Source organism: Chanodichthys erythropterus, chromosome 8 (assembly GCF_024489055.1).
Source record: "Chanodichthys erythropterus isolate Z2021 chromosome 8, ASM2448905v1, whole genome shotgun sequence".
Classification (NCBI taxonomy): domain Eukaryota; kingdom Metazoa; phylum Chordata; class Actinopteri; order Cypriniformes; family Xenocyprididae; genus Chanodichthys; species Chanodichthys erythropterus.
Window position 1 is genome coordinate 34,625,159 of NC_090228.1, and position 25,674 is coordinate 34,650,832.

Consider the following 25,674-nt stretch of genomic DNA (forward strand, 5'->3'; position numbering starts at 1 on the left):
ATTAACCTAATGATTTTTTGCATAAAAGAAAAATTGATAATTCCATTTAACCTTTTTTCATTAAAGGATAATATTTGCCCCCTAAATTAACTTTCAGGTGCATTTTTTAATCTTTATAATTACCTTTACAACATTAATAATGTTTTAAATAATAATGAAAAAGTTAAATAGAGAAATGTCCAATGATAAAAATGTGAAAAGTGATTATTTTAAATACTAAAACCATCAATAGATGGCGGTAAGTCACTGTCTTAATGCTAGAGTCATTGAGTTATTCGCTGTATTTATCAGTGGAGTAATGTAACAAAGTAATAATACTTCGTTAAAGTATTTTTTGGGAGAATCTGACTTGAGTTTTTATATTTCTGTCAACTTTTACTCCACTATATTTCCTAAATAAAATGTATACTTTTACTCCGATATATTTTCCCAAAGCATTTTCGTTACTTACTACAAAATAAAGTCGGAATAACATGGAATGGAAACGACTCAAGGGCAAATTTTTTTAGTGATATAGCAAAACTTATGCGACAGTGCATTTTTTTTAGGGATGACGTCATCACGCACACCATTTTATCAGTAAAAGCCCAACTGGATGGAAACAGCCTTGAGACAGCAAATTTCACAAATATTTTTTTTCACATATTTTGCTTTGTCGATAAGAAAACATCACAAAAACTGGATGGAAACTTGGCTACTGTCATGTTGTAATCTTAACTGCATTGTATTGCTTTCTGTACTACAGTTTTTCTGTTTAAAATGCATTAATCTGTAAATTTATCAATTTCATTGGATATCATAGATATCATTTGGATATCATGATTTTACAGAATTTCACAGTTCATTTCAACAACATTTTTTACAGTGTATTTCTGACGTGGAGTTCCATCCGTTGGCTTGAAAAAGCCTGCCCAGAAAGATTGATGTTTTAAAATCTTTAAGTTTTGAGTTTTTGAAGGCAATACAGTCTATCAGACGGTAGGTAGGTAGTTAGATTGATTCTAGGGTGTTGCTGTGCGGTTGAGAGTACTCTCAGGGTGGTTGCTAAGGTACTCATTGCTAGTATGTTTTGGAATAGATACCATGGGGGCTAATGTTTCAATGATGAAGTAGGCATTGATTTCTTCTGTGGAGGCAGCTTTTCACCTATATATATGAAAGGCACTTTCCAGGATCAGTCATTCGCTGGGTCTGGTGTCAATAAAGCTTTCATTGGACTAACAAGGAAGTTTTCAGTTCTGAAACTTACAGGATATTCTTATAGAATGATGACCTCTTATATGTCAAAAGCTCAATGAAAAGTTGATTTCTCAATTCATGGCCCATTTAAGAGTGAAACTACTTGAGATCTTTTTCTTTTTGTCCTGCAGCTATGAAGTTGTGAAGAGTGATGGCGTCTGTAAAAGATCTGCTCAAGAACTTGCTGAAGAATCTGGTGAAAGATGATCTGAAGGAGTTTCAGTGGCACTTATTAGAAAATAAACATGAGTGTATTTTCAAGTCTGAAATGGAAAATGCAGATGTCTTAGACACAGTGGATAAGATGGTAGCAAGTTTTGGACCAGAAGAAGCTGTGAAGATAACGGTGAAGATCCTGAGGAAGATGAACCAGAATAATCTGGTTGAGCAGCTAGAAAACAATCACAAGCAAAGTAACGTTTAATTAACTGTGACTGTAATGTGATTGACTAATGTAATGGTTTGACTGAATCTTTGCTCTGCTGATGTGTTTGTGTGATTTATGTTTTTTCTAGTGTGTGATCCTCTCTCACACACACACATCAGGCTAAAAGCAATATAAAGACATCTGCCACTGTTGGAGCTCATTCGAAAGAGATATTATTAGCATCTTATTATTATCTTTTTATTAAATAATGGTCTTTCACAACAAAAGAACATTAATACAGGTGTCCCACAAGGCTGTGTCAGTTTACCAATTATTTTACACTTTTTACAAATGAATGCTCAAGTAAGCATTTATAAAACTACAATTTTATATATTCAGATGACACACCCATTTTAATGTTTGAAAGGATAATTCACCCAAAAATGTAAATTACCCCATTTACTCACCCTCAAGCAATCCTAGGTGTATATGACTTTCTTATATTAAAAATGTCCTGGCTCTTCCTAGCTGTATGTCAGTGAATGAGGGATAAGATTTTAAAGCCAAAAAAAAGTGCATCCATCCATCATAAATGTACTCCACTTTGCTCCAGGGGGTTAATAAAGGCCTTCTGAAGCTAAGTGATGCCTTTGTATAAGAAAAATATCCATATTTAAAACTTTATAAACTAAAATAATTAGCTCACATGCTCAAAAAAAAAAAAGAAAAAGAAAAAGAGAGACTAGGCAACAAATATGACCTCCTGACATTTCTCTGTAAAAATTTTCATTTTAGATTTATAATTTGTGACAGTGTTTTGTTTTGCTCTATCCTCTGCACTTTTGCATTCATCAATATGGCATATGGCAACATACCTATTTTTCCATAGTGGTACAGTGTTGCCATAAGGTAACATTGATATTTTCTCGAATTACAGTAAAACTATGATAGACAAAGTTTATTTGTGAATAAAAAAAAATTCATTTATTTCCAAAGATGCTGCAAAAAATCCCCCTTGAGAAGAGAGTTTAGAAATGAGGTTAATAGAGCAATTTCTGGAGCACTTCAACAGGTTTTCTTCTGTGTTAGGGTGACAGTAGGAAAGAGAGTTTTGGAGGGACATTCAAATCATTAATTTGACTTAAAAACAGCAAACCATTGACCTTAAGTCCTTCCCTTTTAATTCCCATAGAGCACTGTATTGTATTTTTTCTAGGACTTTAACGATTCCTTGATTAAATTTGAATACTCGATTTTAAAAAATCCTCAATTTCAACTTGCGCGTCGAGTGACCGGTAAAATACCACAGACGAAAATCCATGAAACACATTATTAGACCATTTTCTAAGGCTGCACGATATTATGTTAAAAAATCATAATAAAGCATATGCTATTGTGAATTTACGAAGGCTGCGAATCAATTAAATAAATGTATGTGCTGCAGGTTTAATATGTGCTGTAATTTTTTACATATGTGTAGGTTATGTCCCCAGTGACACCCAGTTTACATTGGTCTAAAAGCTTTAATCAAAACTTTGTATAGTGTGATACAATTGTTTATTAATGTTGAACAATAGATGGCGCTGTCACCAAATTGATTTGGTATCGTCAAGGCATGTGCAAAGGTTCATTTAAGCAGAAGGAAACAATAACTTTTAATGACTGGTCAGCATGTCTTAAACACGATCTGAGACAAATAGTGACAATTCAGTGAACACTCTGGAATTAGGAATTAGAAAAAAGTTATTCTGAAATTTTCAAATTGAAACCAAGTGTTTAGGGATGAGCGATATACTATCAACTGGCAGAGATTTTAGATTATCTCTATAGCGGTTACACGTGTGAAGTTGTAGTGCTGTGCCCTCATGAAAGTTTATCTTTTGCAAGAGATTTTTAAACTATTCAAGTACAATAAACCATGAAAGAGAACTCAATTCAATACTCTCACTCTGTCTGAGAGTCAAGAACATTTTTACTTATGTTAGTTAGGCTATTACTAGTTTTTTGCTGGGATATCAAAATTGGTGTTAAGAAGTATGAAATTTCAATGGTATCTTAAAATTATAAATTGTAACAACCTTATTTCAAGCTAACTATATTTAGAAGTATATATCATTAGCTTGAAATACAATTAGTAAAATGATTGATATACAAGGTATTCATTGTGACTTTACATGAGTCAAGGTATTTCCATAACCATACATGTTGTCAACTTAAGCATAATCTGTGATTAAGATTTTGCATGTAAACACTGTTGAGTAAATGAGTGATTAATTTGAATGTAGTAGAAGCAGTGTTCAAGTTTCCACACATATACAGTACAGTTGATTTTTTTTGTAAAAGAAATCAAATACCATGTTAGAATATATGTAAAGAATGTATTATAATTTTAATAAAATTGATCACTTACTCTTTGCTGATTTCTTTCCTGTTTCTCAAAGGCTCAGCTGCAGAGCACAGTAAGGCTGCTCTTCATAAGATTAGCCTCAGACTGAAGGACAAATTAAAACAGGACTACAAGAAGATATTGGTTGGTAATTCAGAGATGGGTCATCAGAAGTACCTGCATGATATCTACACTGATTTATATGTGGTGGAAAATGAGACAGGAGGAAGAGTGAATGAACACGAGGTGAGACAGTTTGAATTAAATCTCAAACAATTTGATGCCAAAGACACACCGATACAGTGCAATAACATTTTCAAAGTCCATAAGGGTCAACAAAACAGAAAGGTGCTGACAATGGGGATTGCAGGGGTGGGAAAATCAGTCTCCGTCAATAAATACATCCTTGACTGGGCTGAAGGGAAAGAGAATCAGGATATAGCTTTCATTTTACCTCTGCCGTTCCGTGAGCTAAATTTGATCACAAAAAACTTCAGTCTCATGGGACTGCTTCATGAATACGTCTTTAATGGTACTGAAGAACTGCCTTCTCTTCCTGAAGGTGATGGTAAAGTCTTGTTCATCTTTGATGGGCTGGATGAATGTCGCTTCCCTTTGAGATTTAAAGAGCCTGACAGAATTACAGATGTTCACACAGAAACAACAGTGAGTAAGATAGTTACAAGCCTGATCAAGAGACACCTGCTTCCCTCTGCTCTCATCTGGATCACATCCAGACCAGCAGCAGCCAGTCTGATACCCCGTGACTACATTGATCAGGTGACAGAGGTGAGAGGATTTAATGATGAGCAGAAAGAGCAATACTTCAAAAAAAACAGTCCTGAAGTTTCTGAAAATATCATCAGTCACATTAAGAAATCCAGGAGTCTGTATATCATGTGCCATATCCCTGTCTTCTGCTGGATCTCTCTCACTGTTCTTAAGCCTCTAGTAGCTCGAGAGAGCGATGACAAAACACCTCTCACAGGGATGTACACAAACTTCTTACTTACTCAGCAGCAACAGTTGAAAGAAAAATACAATGTTCCTGAACCTAAAGCCAATGCAAGGTCTTTTGATCAGATTATTCTAAAGCTTGGGAAACTGGCCTTTCAACAGCTGGAGAAAGGAAACCTGATTTTCTACAAAGAAGATCTTGAGGAATGTGGACTAGATGTCAGTGAAGGGTCTGTGTTCTCTGGGTTATGCACTCAGATCTTTCAGGAGGAAAAGGCTGTTTCAGCAAGAAGTGTTTTCAGCTTTGTACATCTCAGTGTCCAGGAATTCCTTGCTGCTCTCTATGTGTTTATGATGGGCAAAGATGAGAAAGCTAACTTATTTCTTCAATCTTGGATAGAAAAACTGAAATGGAAACTGTCCAAAAAGCCACTGTTTAAACTTCATAAGGCTGCAATCAACAAGGCTTTACAAAGTGAGAACGGACACCTGGACCTTTTCCTCCGGTTCCTCCTGGGTCTTTCACTGGAGTCCAATCAGAGTGACCTGAAAGAAGTACTGCCAGGACTGAAACTGAAAACAGAGGACATGAAAAACACTTCTGACTATATCAAAAAGATAATAGAGAATGAGAAATCAATAGAGAGGACCATTAATCTATTCCACTGTCTGAATGAACTAAAAGATAAGTTTGTGGAGGAAATCCAGAAGAATCTAAGCTCAGGAAATATTTCAGCACAGAAGCTGTCCTCTGCTCAGTGGTCTGGTCTGGTGTTTGTGCTCCTCATATCAGAAGAGACTCAAGAGATGTTTGAACTGCAGAAATACAGAAGATCTGATAAAGCACTGATGAGACTGCTGCCAGTGATCAAAAACACCAGAAGAGCACTGTAAGAATATCCTTTACATTCATTTACATACATCGATAGTCATTTGTAATTTGACCTTCATTTTACGTGGGTGACTTGTTGGCCTAGACTGTTAAGAAAAATACATAAAATGTGTGTGCTGATATAAATACTGTTTAGATGTTTTATGAAGAGAAAATTGTTTTAGCTTTGTTTCCATCACTACAGTCAAAGGTTTTTCCAAGCTCCAGATTATAAATGTTACTTAATAATTTATTTATTTAATGATTTATTTGTATAAGGACAGATACAATAAACATAAAACTGGGACAACAGCCATCCAATGTATGTATCATAGTTAATTTGCCAAAGTTAATTTGCAACAGATTTTAATAATCTGATTTTGAGAGGACAGTCTGAGCAAAAGATGTTTAACAAAATAAACATTTACAATTTCAACCAGAATGTAGATCTGCTGCACCCCTGCACTCTCTCTCTCTCTCTCTCTCTCTCTCTCTCTCTCAAAAAAGAAAAAAATCATAAGGGTTGAGAGGCAAGACCATTTAAACATTTAAATACAAGCTTTACATAAAAAAGACAAAGTGAGCAAAGCTTAAAAATCTTTTATTTACTTAAGTTGAAAATTATCATTTTAATGATGGTATCTTCTAAAATTTCTAAAATTTTCAAGGCTCTGTTGTAGGCATTCAATCAGATTAATTAAAGACTGACGTGTGATATCGAGTTTAAAAACAGAAGGGCATGATCATATGTTAAACAATTTATTATTATTATAAGCATTACTGTTGCTGTTTGTTTTGTTCTCTACACAGGCTACACAGCTGTAATCTCACTCCTCAGTCCTGTAAATGTTTGTCTTCAGTTTTACAATCCTCAAACTCCTTCTTGAAAGAGATGGACCTGAGTAGCAATGACCTGCAGGATTCGGGAGTGAAGCTTCTTTCTGATGGACTGAGGAGTCCAAACTGTCAGCTGGAGATTATGAGGTGAATGGTTTTAAAGTAATTAATATAAGTATTTTTGCATAAGTGCATAAGTCTGAGAAAAAAATTATTTGGGGTTGGGGGGACAGTAGGGGTTAAACAGATCATAGTAGAAGGGCTTTTATAAATTACAGTTACAACAACAATAAAACATGAGTACAAGTTTGTTGTTGAATTAACCAAGACGTAGTTAATACACTTGAAGCAGATCTGAAATAATCAGGTAATGAATTCCAAAATTGTACACTGAGAGGGCAGTCTGAGCAAAAGTAAAATTGTACAATTTCCGCCACAAACCCCTCTGGTGGATCTGCTGGACCCCTGCAATCTCTCTCAAAAAAAAAAACAAGGGAAAAAAGAGGGGGGGGGGGGTGCTGAGGGGCAAGATCATTTAAACTTCAGAATAAAAACTTTACATAGTTGTAAGGCCTGCCTAATGGGCCCAATGACGGTTTCCCACAGGACGGGGAAGGTTAACGCGTGTATGCCTTTTCAGCATCTCTATTAAGTTCACTTAATTTCACTCGCTTAATCTGACTCCAATTTCAAATGATTCTTACACTTAGGTTGTGTTTCCAATTAGAAATTAATCATTTGTTATGTATTAATTTAGATATTCGATTATTCTGATTACCTTATATCTTCAATTATTTCGTTCACTGCAGTCCCGGTATCGCTTTAGAAGAGTTACTTCGGCCGATTTGAGCACTCTTCCCGGACACAAACTCGTCAGTCTGACCTTAAACATTGGATGCAGGGTAAATATCTACCTTTAAGTCGGTCGCGCTCTGCTTACTCGTAACAAAAAGCATAGTTTTGATATATTTACGAAAACTGCAACTTATTTAAGGCAGTGATTGTCAGAAATCGAAATGGACTTAATTGACGTGCCCTATGCTCCATCTATTAAACCTTTCGTATGATAAATCCTGAACACAGATTTGAGGTAATACCTTCGCTTTAATCTACTAGAAATAATGGATTAAGAATAATACAGAATCAACCAAATATAACATTTTATTTGTCAAGTAAAAATATATGATGCCAATTACATTACAATTAGACAATTAAAGCCAATTCAGAAATGGTAAATGCATAACATCGATTACTCAAAGAAATGCATATATACACAGGGATGGGTGAATGTCCTCAGACATTCACCCCTCTCTGTGGGGGTCTCTCCTACAGATGATCCCACATGACTGCTTTGCTCTTTACCTTTTATACCAGAACCAGAACAAAAGGGTTGTAAATATTTACTATACCAGCACCTGTTTTGGGGGGAGAGAAGAAGAGACACCACCCAAAAAGAGGACAGAATTTTCCTTAATTTTCCATCTTCTTCATAATTCTAGTGACTGCTGTGAAATTGAGACCGTTTTACCAATCGCACTGAGACAAATTAAATGATATCAAACATGAAAAGGGAAAAACAATAGATAAACAAGTTACATTATATGTTTTGAATAACTTTCAGTGACTTGAGGCAGGGGGAAGGAGAGTTTGTGTGTGTGTGTGTGTGTGTGTGTGTGTGTGGTGGGGGGAGGCGCTGTCCTTTTGGGGTTAGGGCGAGGCGTTGTCCATTGCTACTTCTTTGAGATCTTCTTTCCAGATTAAAGTTTTATTACTTTATTGCAGGACGCTTGATCTCAGTTTTTGTTTAGCAGGAAAATCAAGCCTTACATAGTTTAGAAAGGATAATTGAGCAAAGCTTATCAATATTGTATTTACTTGAGATCTGACTGTGATGGTATCTTATTAGCTTTCTATCTAAAATTTTCAAGGCTCTGTTGTAAAGGCATTCAATCAGATTAATTACAGACTGACATGTGTGATAATATCATTGAGTTTAAAAACAGAAGGGCATGATCATATGTTAAACGATTTAATATTATAATTAAAATTCTTAATATTATTATTAGCATTATTGCTGCTATTTGTTTTGTTCTCTACACAGGCTACACAGCTGTAATCTCACTGCACAGTCCTGTGAACATTTGTCTTCAGTTTTACAATCCTCAAACTCCTTCCTGAGAGAGATGGACCTGAGTAGCAATAACCTCCAGGATTCTGGAGTGAAGCTTCTTTCTGATGGACTGAAGAGTCCAAACTGTCAGCTGGAGATAATGAGGTGAATGGTCTTAAAATAATCAAATATGCTGTAATAAGAGGTGGACTTAACCAATAAGTAAGGTAAACGACCGCTTAGCGCCCCAGAAAAAAAAGGACCCCATTAAATTTGGCAAAACATATTTAGCAAACGTACAAGTGCATATTTGTGTTTGTGCTTTGGAGAGTGTCAAAGGTTTCTATTTCCCACATGATTTTCCAGTGTTTAGCAATGTAGTCAATCACACACATGTCTATTGATTTCTTGAACACAATAGCCAATGAGAGGCATTTAAGTTCCACTCACTGGACAGTAGGGGTTGATCCGTGATCTGTATGGACCAGGCCCCATGGTTCGGCACGCATGTGATTCACAGATCAATTGCAAATTTAACCACAATAGAGTGAAAGGTTATCATTTGCATTTGTTTTGTCTTGCTAGTTTACATATTCCAAACTTTAAAACCATTCATTCAATTTATCTTTCGTATCCCCATGCACTTGGATGGATACATGTATACAAATTATGTCAGTCAAAATACCCATCTCAGCAAGTATTCTCATAAACACATTCGGTTATGTCTTAAGTGAGCAAGTTGAGAAAGAAATCAGTATTATATTGGATCTGTGCATACATGGGATCTTTAAAGTGACAGCAAGCTATAAATACCCGCCGTTGTCTGTTTTGTTAATAAAAACAACAAAATACAGCTTTAACAAAGATAAATCTATATTAAATTTACAAGATTTTCACATGAAAAAAGGCAGAGTCTCTGCACACACCTACCTACCATGGACCAATTATAGTAAAAAAAAAGAAAGAAAAGGTGTTTACCAGCACAGAGCGAATATTTCCAGATAGTTTGCTTTGGCAAGCTTTTTCAAACTCCCAAAACAAACTCCAAAAGAACTTGATTTTGGCCTGATTTTGTGCAAAATGATGTCACATCAATTTGTTCTTTGATTTTACTTGAAGTATATCAGGGCCTTTGTGTTTCATTAAGTTACAAGTGAAAATGCCACGTGAAAGGTACATCAAATTTTACTTAGCGCCTGTGGAGTTTTAAGTGCCGTAACTCAATGAGGAATATCTTCTGATCAACGCAATGGATTATGTTGATTTTGGACTCTTTTTAAACATGAGAATATGTTGTAAATAATGATGTGCCAGTTCCATAAAGCATGTTTTATGAAGTTACAAGTGAAAACATGACATAAATGCTGCAAGGTATTGGAACTATTTTACCATGGCAATGAAAAATAACTGACAATCAAGGACAAATATCACATTCTGATTTGTCAGAACTTGTCATGTGTATATTAATTATTAATAACCATACTACACAACGGTTGGTAATATACTGTGTATTGACACAAATATCGATCTTTATCTTGATTCAATATGAATTCATATGCATATACTGTACATATAAGGAAAAAAATCTTTGTTGAATGCAGTTTTCCTTTTTAACACTAGTTCAAACTTTTGAGTTAAATTCAGTATTTCATTGTAATCATTAATATTCACTTATGTGCTTACAAGAATATAATTTAAAATATTTGGATGTGAGTTATTACTTTTTTTAAACTTCACATTTTAAAAAAACCTAGTAGATTCATATATATTTATTAAAAGCAATACAGGCATCTACCGGATAAACCATGGCATTATAAATGAAAGTTATTATTTTTTATGCCTCAAAATGTCTCCAATCTGCCTCTTAAATATTGGAATTTAAAACCATTTTGTGTTTTAACCTTAACGCTGTTTTCTGGGCCCTAGAGGTGTTTTGACATGCCTTGACATTTCTGTTACGTATAACATTTTCATGGCTAAAGCCTGATTACACTGTATTCAGCAGTAATTCTGCTACAATAATATGTGAACAGCATGTATGTGAGGGATGTGTTTCAGATGTGTTTCAGACTGGACTTCACTAAGAGAGAGACAGCAGAAAGAGCATCGTGTTAGTTTTCTTTATTTTGCAAAAGGCAAAACAATTCATTTTTATTTTGAGTGTACACAAATAAAAGTAGACATTTAACAGTTTTGAATGTGTATAACACTTATCTGTATGACCAAAATCAGAGTATTTTTAGTCTCTTTCACACTCATAAGAAAAAAAGTTTGGTGGTTACATGTGAAATATGTGCGATAAACTCCCATCCTGGGTTGCGCCAATAGACTGTGATATTGTGTATCCAGAGATATCGTCTATCAGTTATTGATATCAAGAGGATTCAGCATTTCCAATTTATGTATTAAATTATTATTTGCCCCACAATTTCAGCACATCACCACAAGGATAATTAAAGATTAGATAGATTAGCTTACTTCTCATTGATTTAAAAACATTTATGTCGACTACGCATTCACTATGTATAGGGGCCACAAGAGAAATATTAAGAAATAAATTAAGACAGTTACATACCGTTATCAGCATATGTTGAAGTATTTATCTCTCGTTGTCTCTGAGAGAAATTGTGCCTATGGTAAATTAATAAAAGTAAATTAATAAAAGTGCCGCCCTTATGGACATGCAAGTGGCTTGGAAGACGTGTAACATGGTTTATCCATTTTAATTTAAATAAACAAAAAATGTTAATATTTCAGTGATGCTTTGGATGATCAATATATAATCAGTGGCTGCAATGAGCTCTTTAGACAGTGTGTCACAAGCTCAGCTTCTTGTACGTCTTCTCGCCGCAAAACGGCAGTGGGGCAGTGTCAGTAGCATGTTTACCCCCTCAGTGTTCAACCACGGAAAGACGTAATACAAAAAAGTTGGGACACTGTACAAATTGTGAATAAAAACAGAATGCAATGATGTGGAAGATTTAAATTTCAATATTTTATTCAGAATACAACATAGATGACATATTAAATGTTTAAACTGAGAAAATGTATCATTTTAAGGGAAAAATAAGTTGATTTTAAATTTCATGGCATCAACACATCTCAAAAAAGTTGGGACAAGGCCATGTTTACCACTGTGTGGCATCCCCTCTTCTTTTTATAACAGTCTGCAAACGTCTGGGGACTGATGAGACAAGTTGCTCAAGTTTAGGAATAGGAATTTTGTCCCATTCTTGTCTAATACAGGCTTCTAGTTGCTCAACTGTCTTAGGTCTTCTTTGTCGCATCTTCCTCTTTATGATGCGCCAAATGTTTTCTATGGGTGAAAGATCTAGACTGCAGGCTGGCCATTTCAGATGTGTAAGCTGCCCATGCCACACGCACTCATGCAACCCCATACCATCAGAGATGCAGGCTTCTGAACTGAATGCTGATAACAACTTGGGTTGTCCTTGTCCTCTTTAGTCCGGATGACATGGCGTCCCAGTTTTCCGAAAAGATATTCAAATTTTGATTCGTCTGACCACAGAACAGTTTTCCACTTTGCCACAGTCCATTTTAAATAAGCCTTGGCCCAGAGAAAACGCCTGCGCTTCTGGATCATGTTTAGATACGGCTTCTTTTTTGACCTATAGAGTTTTAGCCGGCAACGGTGAATGGCACGGTGGATTGTGTTCACCGACAATGTTTTCTGGAAGTATTCCTGAGCCCATGTTGTGATTTCCATTACAGTAGCATTCCTGTATGTGATGCAGTGCCGTCTAAGGGCCCGAAGATCACAGGCATCCAGTATGGTTTTCCGGCCTTGACCCTTACGCATAGAGATTGTTCCAGATTCTCTGAATCTTTGGATGATATTATGCACTGTAGATGATGATAATTTCAAACTCTTTGCAGTTTTTCTCTGAGAAACTCCTTTCTGATATTGCTCCACTATTTTTCGCCACAGCATTGGGAAAATTGGTGATCCTCTGCCCATCTTGACTTCTGAGAGACAATGCCACTCTGAGAGGCTCTTTTTATACCCAATCATGTTGCCAATTGACCTAATAATTTGCAAATTAGTCATCCAGCTGTTCCTTATATGTACATTTAACTTTTCCGGCCTCTTATTGCTACCTGTCCCAACTTTTTTGGAATGTGTAGCTCTCATGAAATCCAAAATGAGCCAATATTTGGCATGACATTTCAAAATGTCTCTCTTTCAACATTTGATATGTTAACAATATTCTATTGTGAATAAAATATAAGTTTATGAGATTTGTAAATTATTGCATTCCTTTTTTATTCACAATTTGTACAGTGTCCCAACTTTTTTGGAATCGGGTTTGTAAAAAAGCTAGTAAATAAAGAAACGTAATGTCACATTTACCTCAGAACAAACATGACCATAAACTCCTTAGTCAGCAAGAAAAAGTAACTCTAGAGGAGCATTTAGCTAAATATATGCACCATATTACATATTAATTATAATTTTTAATGTTCCTCAATAGCCTATATAATGCATGTTTGAATAAATCCCCCAAGTTGACGGCCACCATTTAAATGTTTATATATTAAAAAAACCTAAATGAAGTTGAAATATTTTTAAAGTTAGTAGATCTATTATAACTTTATTATTATAAAAAATAATGTAAGTTTGTAAACAAATATTAAAGTAGTACCAACCTATGTATATTATACAGCTTTAGTTGATAGAATTTTTTTCTTGAGAAAATTTTACATGTACTGTAGCCTACCTATACAGTATATCCAAAACAACTGATATTGACTCAAATTGCAAGCTTGTGAATTGAAATGCATAACTGTGATGAGAGACTGGCAGGAAATGGTGCAAAAAGAAAGTTTTTTGACACAGAGTGTGACATACTGATAATCCTCATCTTTCCATTGTAAATAATAGTTGCAAATTGCACTCTTAAATGTGCATTGAAAATTGCCAGCTGATAAAACCTATGCTCCAGGGACCATATTCATATAACATCTAAGGCTAAGTGTAGATCTTAATGGGCTGAGTTAGATGGTGATTGACACTAAACTGTGTGAAATCAGTCCAGTCTTTCCTGTTGTAAATGTCACTGGCTGTTAAAGTTTTGTGTTGTTTATAATAAATTGCAATGTTGATAACACACACATAAGCATTGTTTCAGAATGCTCTCAATACATGTAGCCTAGATCAGATGCTTACTATATGCATTCTTGTGGTGGTGCTTATGGGGTGTTGCTTTGGGACGGGTTAGAATGAGGCTGGGAGGGAAAAAATCACAGTACACAAAAAAGTAGACTACAGACCCCTCAACCCCACCCCCCTTGCTGGGGCCCCCTCCCAGAGATTTGCTTAGGGCCCCCAATAACCTAAACACGGCCCTGAGCAGCATGTTCAGAATAGCAGCTTGTGATGACGTCCATTGAAGAGGTGCTTTTCAATAGCGATGAACTTCTGTGTCGGGCTTGTTCAGACAGTGACATCTCAATGGTTGATTTGGCCATTTGAATTGGCATCCAGTGGCACTTTATAAAGGCAGCTAGCGCCAACCGCTATTCACGCACTTGAACGGTGTTGCGGCGACTGTTTTCTTTTTCTTTTGCTGATCTCCCATGGCCCAGACCTGGTGGTTTAGGGCAACTGGTTCATAGTTCTGCTTCAACTGTGTGATACTCTCACGAGGAGCGACAAATATTTCTGACATACCAGAAATTCATCGAACCATCCGATTGACGGTTGGGAGAGGTTTACCGCCTCTCATTTCCCCCTGTACACTGCACGACAAATGATGCCCAGCAAAGCTGAAAATCATTAAAAGTCGCACGAGTCACAATTCGGTTAAAAAAACGGTTAATCGCACTGTGTATACTAGGGGTGAAATGGTTCTCAGTAAAAAAATCGAACCATACTGTTCTGCACACTCGGTTCGGCACGCACTTGCACCGCGGTTCATCTCATATCTGTCTTTTTTTACAGTCTATGCTTACGACGCATACGCATCTATAATATGGTTTGTAGAACACTGATAAAACAGAATTAGGCTAATGTAAGTTTCTGTCGATGGATGTGCTTTCTGGCTTCCCCTAAACTTTGTTCAATGCGAGTGCTGTATGCTCATAAGACCAGTCATTTACGGGTCATCAACTGGGTGTTGATAATGTGCGAGCGCAGGTGAGACCTGAACAGCACACATTGCTATCTACATTTAAACTAAACTCATTTAAGCCTGGCAAATTTAAACATTCGAGTGCAAGGCGCGAAAGAGAAGTTACGCGTGTGTGTATAGCGTGCAAATGTTGAGGTCTCTTTCAAGTCTTGCGCTTCAACGGACAAACTCACACAAAATTATGTCAACATGCCCGTCTTGGCGAGTATCCTAGCAAGCATTGTTGGTTATGTCTTAAGTGAACTTATATGCTCGAGAAAGAACACGTGTTTAGTTTTTAGTGTACTGATCCATTTATTATGTCTTAAAGGGACAGCAGCCCTTGCATTCCTGCTGTCTGGATGTGTTTTTAATATTAATCAAACAACAAAAGACAAGGAAATCACTCATTGCTCATGATGGAATAGCAACTTAATAATTAACAATAATTGATCTTTATTTAATTTATAAGATTACATGCAATGTTGTTTTACATTTTATTAGCAACTTTATGCAATTCCTGTACCTAAAAACTACATAACCTGAAAAGCTATATTTATTTGTATCTTTGCTTTACTGTATTTATTTGTGCTGTTTGATTATTTTTTCTTATTTTCTTTTATTTTTATTTGACAGTAGTAATTTTTTCCCTGAACATAGCACATACCGAACCATACCAAAACCGTGATACAAACCGAACTGTGAGTAATCTTAACTGTTGCACCCCTAGTGTATACCCAGCATTATTTGTATGACTATGTTAATGTTTCATGTCTAAATGTAAATTATATATTTTCAATTCAAAACAATGAAAATTGAAAAAAGTAATCACTTGAAATCACTGCCTGTAGGGTTTTTTTAAATAGTAAAAAATGCCTAATGAAAGGCTGAAATAGGTATACATCTTCAAATAACAATTTCTATAATACACACAAGTATAAATATGTCTGATGTCTTAACTACTGTACATTTAGAAAAATAAATAAATAAATAATTTTATTCTGGTACACATTCACTGACACTTTTTCTACTTTTGTGACTGAATCTACAGAGAATTACAGCTGTGAATACAAATTGGACAGGTCAGTGAGTGATAGTAAAGTCTGATTGCCAAACTAATGTCGAATGGACTGTTCCTGTATGTCTTTGTAGATTGTCTGGCTGTATGGTGACAGAGGAAGGCTGTGGTTATGTGTCTTCAGCTCTGAGTTCAAACCCCTCACGCCTGAAAGAGCTGGATCTGAGCTACAATCACCCAGGAAATTCAGGAGTCAAGCTGCTCACTGATAAACTCAATCATCCAGACTACAGACTGGATAAACTCAAGTATGTTGAGCAAAGAGTTTTGTTTAAACAACTCCAAAACCAGCATTACAATCTTCTCATATTACAAACCAGTTACACTTATACATTTACAAAAGTTCTTATTGAGAATTTATTTAGAGGTTTACCTCTAGTTATACTATGGGGCTGTAGAATGCTTTGCTCTGCAAATATTTCCAGTAAACGCACAGCTTAAATAGTTCCAGGCAGGTCTTGACTGCATTACAGTTCCATATCACTTCATAAAATTATTTTAGTTATTTCAAAGGTCCTGACAACCTACAACAGCAAAAAAAAAAAAAAAGACACTGATCAAACAAATAAATATAACAAATTGGATATAAATCACAAACCATTTCCATGATTTTCAGTCTTGCACAGAAACTTGTTGTCAGTGCTGTCCTGCGACTTCATCAGTAAAATAGTATCGCAACTTGTGTAGTATGTCTGAAAAAGGGACTGTATTAGGTGAGGTCTGATATCTAGCTTTCCTTAAGGGTTATCTGTCAAAAAACAGGATCCAATCAGCTTCATCCAAAAGAGGTATATTTGTTGTGGTGGAAAGAGTCTTTTTGAGAATGTTATTAAAGTAAAAGTATTGCTACTTATAATAATATAAAAAATAATATGACTCAAGTAAGAGTTAATAAGTAGTTTGTTACATTACAAAGTACTTCCATATTATTTTTCTGTTTACCCTCAAAATGAGGTGATGTGACTCTAAACACTCTCATGTCATTTTTCTGTTTCATTCATACTGAAAGCCAGAGCACAGAAAGTCATGCAGAAAGTCCACAAGTGAGATTCATAGAAGTATTAAATACATACATTTTCAGTTGCTTATAAACATATTAATGGGAAAAGTGTCATTATACTGTATTCATCACAAACTTGGCAACCATAATATGTGAGCAACATGTATGTACATGTTTGTATTTGTGACCGAATAACATTTATGCATGGTTATTGAACGGGTCGAACGGTTCTCACTGTAACCATTCCATTCCGGGCCATTCCGGGCCTGCTTGTATGGTTACGGTTTTATTTTCCACTGTGGGGCTGATAACGGCCGCTCTTTGGAATGCAATACAAAAGCGTCAGTCGTTGCCTTGGTAACACAATGGTTTACTGATGATATGACATTTAAATAATAACCACGTTATGGAGGATGATCAGATATTTCTTTTAATTTCATTATTAATTTATGTCGCTCAAATAGATCGCTTAGCCAGCTACAGAGAAACTGGTAGACAAATGACCAATCCTGAGTGGCAATGTCACTTCACGGATTCTACCAGCATGATTCAGCATTGGCTTGACAACCAAGCCGAGAATTCCAGGCTGAGAACGGTTTGTGATCGTGCTGTGTTGCACCAGGCTCAAGTAGAACCGTTCGACCTAACCGTGGAAAAGCAGTTTATGTGTTGACAAGACTTTTGACTAATGGATGTTGTAGTTTTTGCTTTAAAAGGATATGAAAATCATCCTGTCCATGCATTCACATAAACAATATATTGATTTAAATTTTGGAATAATCCTGAATAATGTTGTGATTCATACTTGAGGAGACAATAAGCAGCATAATGCGCCTTTCAGTCAGATATGTAAGAGTGAAATAACAATATAAATGAGAGTCAAAGGCACATTTTGAGTAAATCCTGTTCAAAGATATATGTGAAAATCACATACCTGGTATTTCCAAGGTGTTTGGTGTTTATATGCACTGGAGAGAAAAAAAAAAGTCCTGCATCTGGTGATCTCACTGTCATATTTATGAAGAATTTGTCCAATCCGGGGCCAATGCCTGGTCACTATGATTCTCAAATCTGTGAAATAAAAGCAAAAAAAATAAAAAAATAATACATTTGTGAGCATGCTGATAACAAGATTATAACAACAATTGATGTTAATATAATGTCCACTCTTAACAGAAAACGTGATCATTTTTTATCTCATGCATGCATGTATTATTGAATATCATGTGAATTTTATATAGGCATATAATATTTTAAATTGTACACATTACCGACCATTACTATTTTTAATGTTTTTGAAATAAGTTTCATGCTCATCAAGCCTGCTTTTATTAAAAACAGTAATATTCCGAAATATTTTTACTATTTAAAATAATGTTTTTTTTATTTTAATATACTTTGAAATAGTAATGGGCGATATAAAAGATATGCGATATAAACGATACAAAATTGGCCTACGATAGAGATTTTAATTCTATTGCACTACCGCGATAATGCATGTTGATGACGCAATCTACTCGCGAAGTGACATACACCTGCGCGCGGGCGCCTCCTCTCTCTCATTCGCTCCGGTTATACAGTGCTTGTATTGCGCATAATTTTAGTCATTCCCGAAGTTCGCGCTTACACCAAAAGCATGCGCACAACTGATCTATATTAGAGGAGCGAGCAAGCCACGCTCAGTCTCAAACAGAGACAGAAGTCTAACATAGTCACAAGTCCAAATGAGCAGCTTACTGCGTTTAAACTGTCAAATACATACAAAAGTAGCCTATGTCAAAACCAGCGGCACAGGCAATCTTGGCGAGTATTCAGATAAACACAGTCAGTTTTGAATCGTTAAATAGCTGAGAAAGTGAACCCATGTTGTGTGTAACAGTATTGGGTCCGTTGAACAGGCCTTTGCACACTGAGTCCGAAATTTTCGCATGCGTTTTTTCGTATTCGCAATCCTAAAAATTCGTCACACACAAAGACCTTGCACAATGAGTCCGATGCGTATTAATGAATGCGTTGCGAAAAAAATCGCAAAACAATACAAAATGAAGTCTTCAAGCAGTGAGCACGATTAGTTGTCTCCTCTCTTCTTAAAAAGAGAAAAAGAAAGAGGAAATATCGGGTCCATTCAATCCCGAGATTGCATAGAAAGAAAGGAGAATTCACCTCATCAAGGAGCTGCGGGATTAGCCGAGCGTTTCAAAGTTTACTTCAGGATGTCAGTGGCTCTGTTTGATGCTTTACTACTGGCACAATCTGTATTTATATTCGGTCTCTTTGTATTCCTCACGTTGTTTGTCATTCAGTGCTGCTGTTTTGTGCTGTAGAAGACGTGGATCAACTTGTCAGATGGCATTCTGGATTTTTGCGTTCGCGTACGGTGGCTCTGAATTGTCAAAACGTCACTCAAAATGCGTGCCACAGATGCGAAAAACGTAGAAAATCGAACCTGATCCGAATATTTTTTTGACGGACGAAAGTTTCGGAGGCAGTTTGCAAACGCGATTGACATAACGTGAGGTCGAATTTATTTTTTAACTTGCGAAAGTTTCGCATGCGAATTTCGGACTCAGTGGGCAATGACCTTTAAAGGGACAGCAGTCCAATATTTCTGTTGCTGTCTGTCATGTTAATCAAAGAACAAAAGACAAAGAAAATCACTTTCTGCTCTTGACTGAATACGTTTTATAACTTTAATGGTAAGAATTGATCTGTATAAATAATTTACAATAAAGACTACAGAAATTAAGGTAACCAATGTAAAATAATACTGAATGTGTTATTTTACATTTAATTACTTTAATTTCTGTTGTATTTTCTTACCTGAAATTTTAACCTAAAAAACTTGGTTTCATAGCTCTCTTTATTACTGCATTTATTTGAGCTTCTTATATTTTATTACTGACTTTTTACTTGTTTTTTTTATTATAATTTTTTTAATGAAAATAAAACTTTGTGTTAAAGAAAAGTAGACTTTTGTTTGTATGTTGTCAATCATAGTTCTTAGAAAGAAAATCGGAATCGGCCAAAATCGGTATCGGCCGATCACACTAACCAAGAAATTGGAATCGGCCAAGAAAATTGCAATCGGTGCATCTCTACTTGAAATTAGCAGGGCGATTAGCGTTATCGCAAGAGGCTGCAATGTATATCGCAATATGGATTGTAGGCCATATCGCCCATCCCTACTTTGAAATATAATTTATTTCTGTGATGCAAAGCTGAATTTTCATCATTCATTGTGAACAAAAACTTAATTGATGTGACACTTCACATAGTGGCTATTTTACAGTAAACACATCATAATCTGTCCAAAACAGTCCAAAGAAATATTGTCTAAACATTCATATTAAGTCTATGGCATTTTGTATCGTATTTGTTATATTACAGAGCATATAAATGTTAATTTGCAATTTAATACGTTGCTAACATTTTTTATCTCAGTATTTATTACATATTTTAGTCGATTTCACTCATCTCAGTATAGCAACATATGGGAAAAACTGATATGGCATGTTTACTTATATAAGTTATGTGTAGTAAATGAAACCACGCATCTGCGGCATTCATTCACACAGAGACTCACAGAACATGCAAGATTCATATTTAAATGGTCTCTTTGCAATTTAATATTCACAGACACTATTCTATATAATGATTAGAATAAAGGATTTAAGAATACAGAACTTACCAGTCGCACTCTTCCTCTGAGGCAAATTATTCCAGCATTATTCCTCACTAAAACTTGATACTTTTTTTTTTTCTGAGTTGATGACACCGCGCATCGTTGACTGTTTACATGGATCGCCTCTGAATTTGCTTTCAAATAGTACGTGCTCTCTGTCGGCATGGTCGCATTAGTGGATAATGAGGTGACTCACGAATGACTGACATCTCTCTCTTTTCAAACAGATTACATGAACAGAGACTATTGCTTTTGATTTGATTTGTTTGTGTGATAAATATTCTCTAAGTTCATTTTCTGAGGAGTATCAGAATGGAGTTCTTTCCTAGAGAGATGGTAGATCACGCATCATGATATTTTTCTTTGTTTTTCAAAAACCCCAACAATTTGTTTTCTACCGTGACCAAACATCAAATGCCAGGTATGTGATGTTCACATATCTTTGAACAGATTTTATTTCCAGGTATAACTGTGTACTCAAAATGTGTCTTTGACTCTCAGTTATACATTTAACTTTATTCTAAACTACAAACAAAAAAAATATATATTTCTTTTGTCATTCCATACTTTCTTCCTGACTGAATGGCTCATTAGGGGCAGGGTCTTAATCTCCTCAGGTGTGAATCACAGCATTATTTAGGAAGATTCACGCCTCTTCACATATGGCCAGGGTAAAAAATCAATACATTGTTTTAAAGTGTCCGAGTAGGCAGAATGATTTTAACATCAATTTGAAGCAAAAACTCTAGAATCAAATATTAAATTCCTAAAAGTCTTTTGAAAAAATGTTCATTATGTGTTTTGAGGCCTTATTTCAGTGCCTTATTTCAGTGATTTTAATTTCTCAAAACATTAATTTTTGATCTCTAAGTGATCAAATTTGGTACATTTACACTATAAACAGAAATGCATTAGGATAAAATAGTTTCTTTCTTTCTGAAAACACTGAGTATTGATTTCTATGTGATCAATTTATGTATAAGTCTATTCACACAGACCCTGCCTCTTACACACACAGCAGTCTTATATGTGTGTGTGTTTACTGATTAACTTTGACACTCTTTGTGTTTTGTAGTGTGGATCATGGAAGAGAGATCTGGATTACAGCAGGACTACACAAATGTACGTATAAACACACATACTTTTATCTCTCTTACACACAAACACACACTCAGGGCCCTATTTTAACGATCTGAAACGCAAGTGTCAAAGCGCGAAGCGCAAGTAACTTTGTGGGCGGGTCTCGGCGCTGTTGCTATTTTCCCGGCGGGATAAATGGCTCTTGCGCCCGGCGCAAATCTAAAATGGGTTGGTCTGAAGTAGCTTCATTATTCATTGGTGTGGTTTGGGCGTAACGTGAAATAAACCAATCAGAGCGTCATCCAACATTCCCTTTAAAAGCAGGTGCGCAAGTTCCATTATGGATTGCTATTATTATGGCGTATTTACCAGGCGCACGCCAGGAGCGGTTCACAGCCGAGGAGACTGATGTTCTTGTAAGAGCAGTGAAAGACAGAGAAGTTGTGTTGTATGGGGATGGGAGAAACCCACCCAAAATAGCGTCGGTTAAACAGGTTTTTTCACATCTTCGTGGCACACCACAATGATTTCCGTCATCTCATGTGTTAATATTTTTTTAGTGTAACAATTTATGATTTGCAAAAATAACTGTTGCATCTGTGTAGATTACATGAGCAAAGTGTATGCGCGTTGTGCACGCTATACATTATGGTCAAGCATGCGCCCTTAAAATAGCATAATGAACAACGCGCAACGCGCCACTGACTTTAGACTAGGTTTTTTCTGGTCAGTGGCGCAATTGTTTAATGGAACAGCAAAATAGCACCAGGGATTGTTTGCGCCGGAACACGCCTCCTTTTTTGCGCTGAACCGCCCAGGGAGCGCAAGTTCATTCACTAGTTTAGCGACGTGCTTCTGTGGAGGGAAAAGCGCGCTTTGCGCGGGTGCAAAATAGGAATGACACATGCGTCGGTGTACAAAGTCAATTGCGCTGGGTGCAAGATAGGGCCCTTAAACTGTACTGAGACACCACTGATATATTGAACATGAAGAATTCAGCTATATTAAAGGTCAGACAGATTCACAATTCTTGATTACAGATTAGATGAGAAGAAGAATAATTCTAAATTTTGATTTGCTTCTGTAATACAAACTTGTGAACGATCCTAAATTAACTTGTAATAATGTGTTTTTATCTCCATCAGATTGCCATCAGTTCACTCTGGATCCATACACAGTCAATAAATACATTCGTCTGTCTGAGAGGAACAGATTGATTACATTTACAGACACAGATCAGCCGTATTCTGATCATCCAGACAGATTTGATGAGTATCAGGTGTTGTGTAGAGAGAGTGTGTGTGGACGCTGTTACTGGGAGATTGAGTGGAGTGGGAGACGTGTGTTCATATCAGTGTCATATAAGAGCATCACCAGGAAGGGACGAGGTAAAGAGTGTGTGTTTGGATCTAATGATCAGTCCTGGAGTTTGATCTGCTATTCCTCCAGTTACTCATTCAGTCACAATAACATAGAGACTAAACTGCCTGTAAAGTCCATCAGCAGTAGAGTAGGAGTGTATGTGGATCACAGTGCAGGAACTCTGTCCTTCTACAGCGTCTCTGGAGACACAATGAGCCTCATCCACACAGTCCAGACCACATTCACTCAACCGCTCTATCCTGGGTTTGCTGTTTTATATGGATCAGTGAAACTGTGTTGATGAATCAGAATAGATTGACGAGAAATTCTACCCATAATGCTTTGAGCTGCACGATAAATCAGTGACTGTCACATGCTGGCTTGACTATATAATCCAATATAAGAGGCTTGATGCAGAAAGACGATGAACACTTATATTTAATAAACACCAACAGGAAACTTTAACACAAAACAATGAACATAAGATGGCTGAGGATTTAAATACACTAGATAACCAGGAACTAAATGAAGTACAGGTGATGTTGATAAGTTGTCATACAAACAAGGGTTGCAATAGAAATTAACAAGACAGCAATGGAAACACAGGAACTAAACTTGGCAAACTAAACCACAGGAACTAAAAACCAGACACAACAAGACAAAAGTAATTCTGAGAAAGATCAGACACAATCATTGTTGTATTTAACAAATAATCCATAATATCCCTCACCCAAAAATAGGGGTGTAACGGTACATGTATTCATCCCAAACCGTCACGGTACGGACGTCACGGTTCGGTTCATGCAGTTAGACGACGAATACAGGCGATCCACACTCCAATCCAGAAGGGGGCACATGCCGGGTAATGCTTTTTAGCCTATCCACTTTTAACCAGCATTAACCACTAATAATCGCAATAAGCTCTATGTTTTCTTACTTTCAATAAGAAACAAGTGTCATCTTTCAAATTCTGTTTATTTTACCACAAAATGACGCCTTTTAAAAACAATCAGTTTATGATTGGGGTGGAGAAAAAGCCACCTTTGAAACAAGACGATATCTGATTGGTCAGAACTCCTCACAGAGGTGGGACAAACACCCAGGTTTAAATAGTCACATCACTAAGACAACAGAAGACTTGAACAAAGACAAGACTATAATTAAGATGAAGACCATAGTAAGTAATCCTGGAACAAAAAAGAATTTGGCTTTAGACAAAGGACAGGCAATCAGCTCATTCAAGCCATCCAACTTTTACTCACTTTCCTTTTCTTTTCCGTTGAGAGTCTCGCGTTCTAAAAAGGTTCTAAGTTAACTTTTGCCGCCTCAACTTTAAACTCCAGCCATGACAAGAGACTTCATTTCATTTGCCAGCATGCTCAAATGTGATTGTTTTTTACCTAACCACAATCCGGACCTGAAAAGATCCTGAAACAAATCATTGACTCTGAAAAACCCTTCTCTCCAAGCCAAGGATGCCGACGAGGAGATCCCCATTTAAAGTCGACAAGCAAGTACCTCCAGATTCTAAAGCTGAACTGGTGCATTTAAATTAATGATTCATGGTTTGTTCAGGTCAGGTCTTTTGAAGTGCATATTTTGCTAGAAATCCTGCTCATCATTTCATAATATAATCAATAAAGTCTCTTGTAGATTTTAAAAGTAAATGTCTTGTGTTTGTGCTTGTAAATTTAATGTCTTAAACTGTCGATCTTGTTACTGTGCTATAAATTAGTGTTTTCATGATAGTGGATATTCATATCCGCTACAAGAGCTTATTACGGCCCCAGCAAATGAACGCTGGATGATTCAGTTGCTCGGTTGTAAACTAAATGACTCTTTATAATTCCCTATAAATTAATCATTTCATTTGAGCTGATTTGTTCCTACACAGAACATGGAAGAACGTCCATTTGATTCACTTCTCGCACAAGAGACAGCAAATTCACGTCTCTTCTGAAGATTAAGGGATCGTTATGAAAAATATCATGAAATTAAACACATGTACAAAGCAGGAAGACACACTGCTGCTGCAGTGAAAGTTTAAGAAGGAAGCTGAATGAAAATATCTGACTATATCAATGCATGTGAATCAAACAAATAGGCCTAATAATTTATATAGTTTCACAATGAGCTTAAAACAGTACATGTAAGCTTAAGCTGCTTTAAAGCTTTATATTAATGCATGCATTATATTTAAAGCAAAGTTTAATATTGTCAATATAATAATTTTATGAATATGTCATATGAATTATACATAATTATAATTTAATATAATTATAATAAAAAATTAACAACAAAAGGTGAGCAATTTTGTCTCTAAAATGTTTTCACTATAAACTGATTTAATTTGGAGCAAGAGATACCGGGGGACTGTCTCTTTATTGCATCAGATACATGTCACTTTACTTGATCTCTAACCCAGAATAAAACCTGCTCTGGATAACCTGCTCAGGTTAGCTGTGCAGCGCAAGTTACCATAGCAATGAAACCCACTAAAAACCAATTCAACTTCATGAAAAAAAGTTTGCTCAAACTAATCTTGAACTTACCAGAGTAGAAACTGAAACCGGC

At 36.0% G+C, this 25,674-nt stretch overlaps 1 protein-coding gene across 1 annotated transcript; it reads left to right on the forward strand.

Moving 5' to 3' along the window:
- Positions 1 to 1,390: 1,390 nt before the first annotated feature.
- Positions 1,391 to 23,401, forward strand: LOC137024814 (NLR family CARD domain-containing protein 3-like). The gene is made up of 7 exons (XM_067392700.1): positions 1,391 to 1,652; positions 4,048 to 5,839; positions 6,631 to 6,804; positions 8,759 to 8,932; positions 16,051 to 16,224; positions 21,734 to 21,780; positions 22,884 to 23,401. The coding sequence occupies exons 1-7, from the start codon at positions 1,391 to 1,393 to the stop codon at positions 23,399 to 23,401; spliced, it is 3,141 nt and encodes a 1,046-aa protein (XP_067248801.1).
- The last annotated feature ends 2,273 nt before the right edge of the window (positions 23,402 to 25,674 follow it).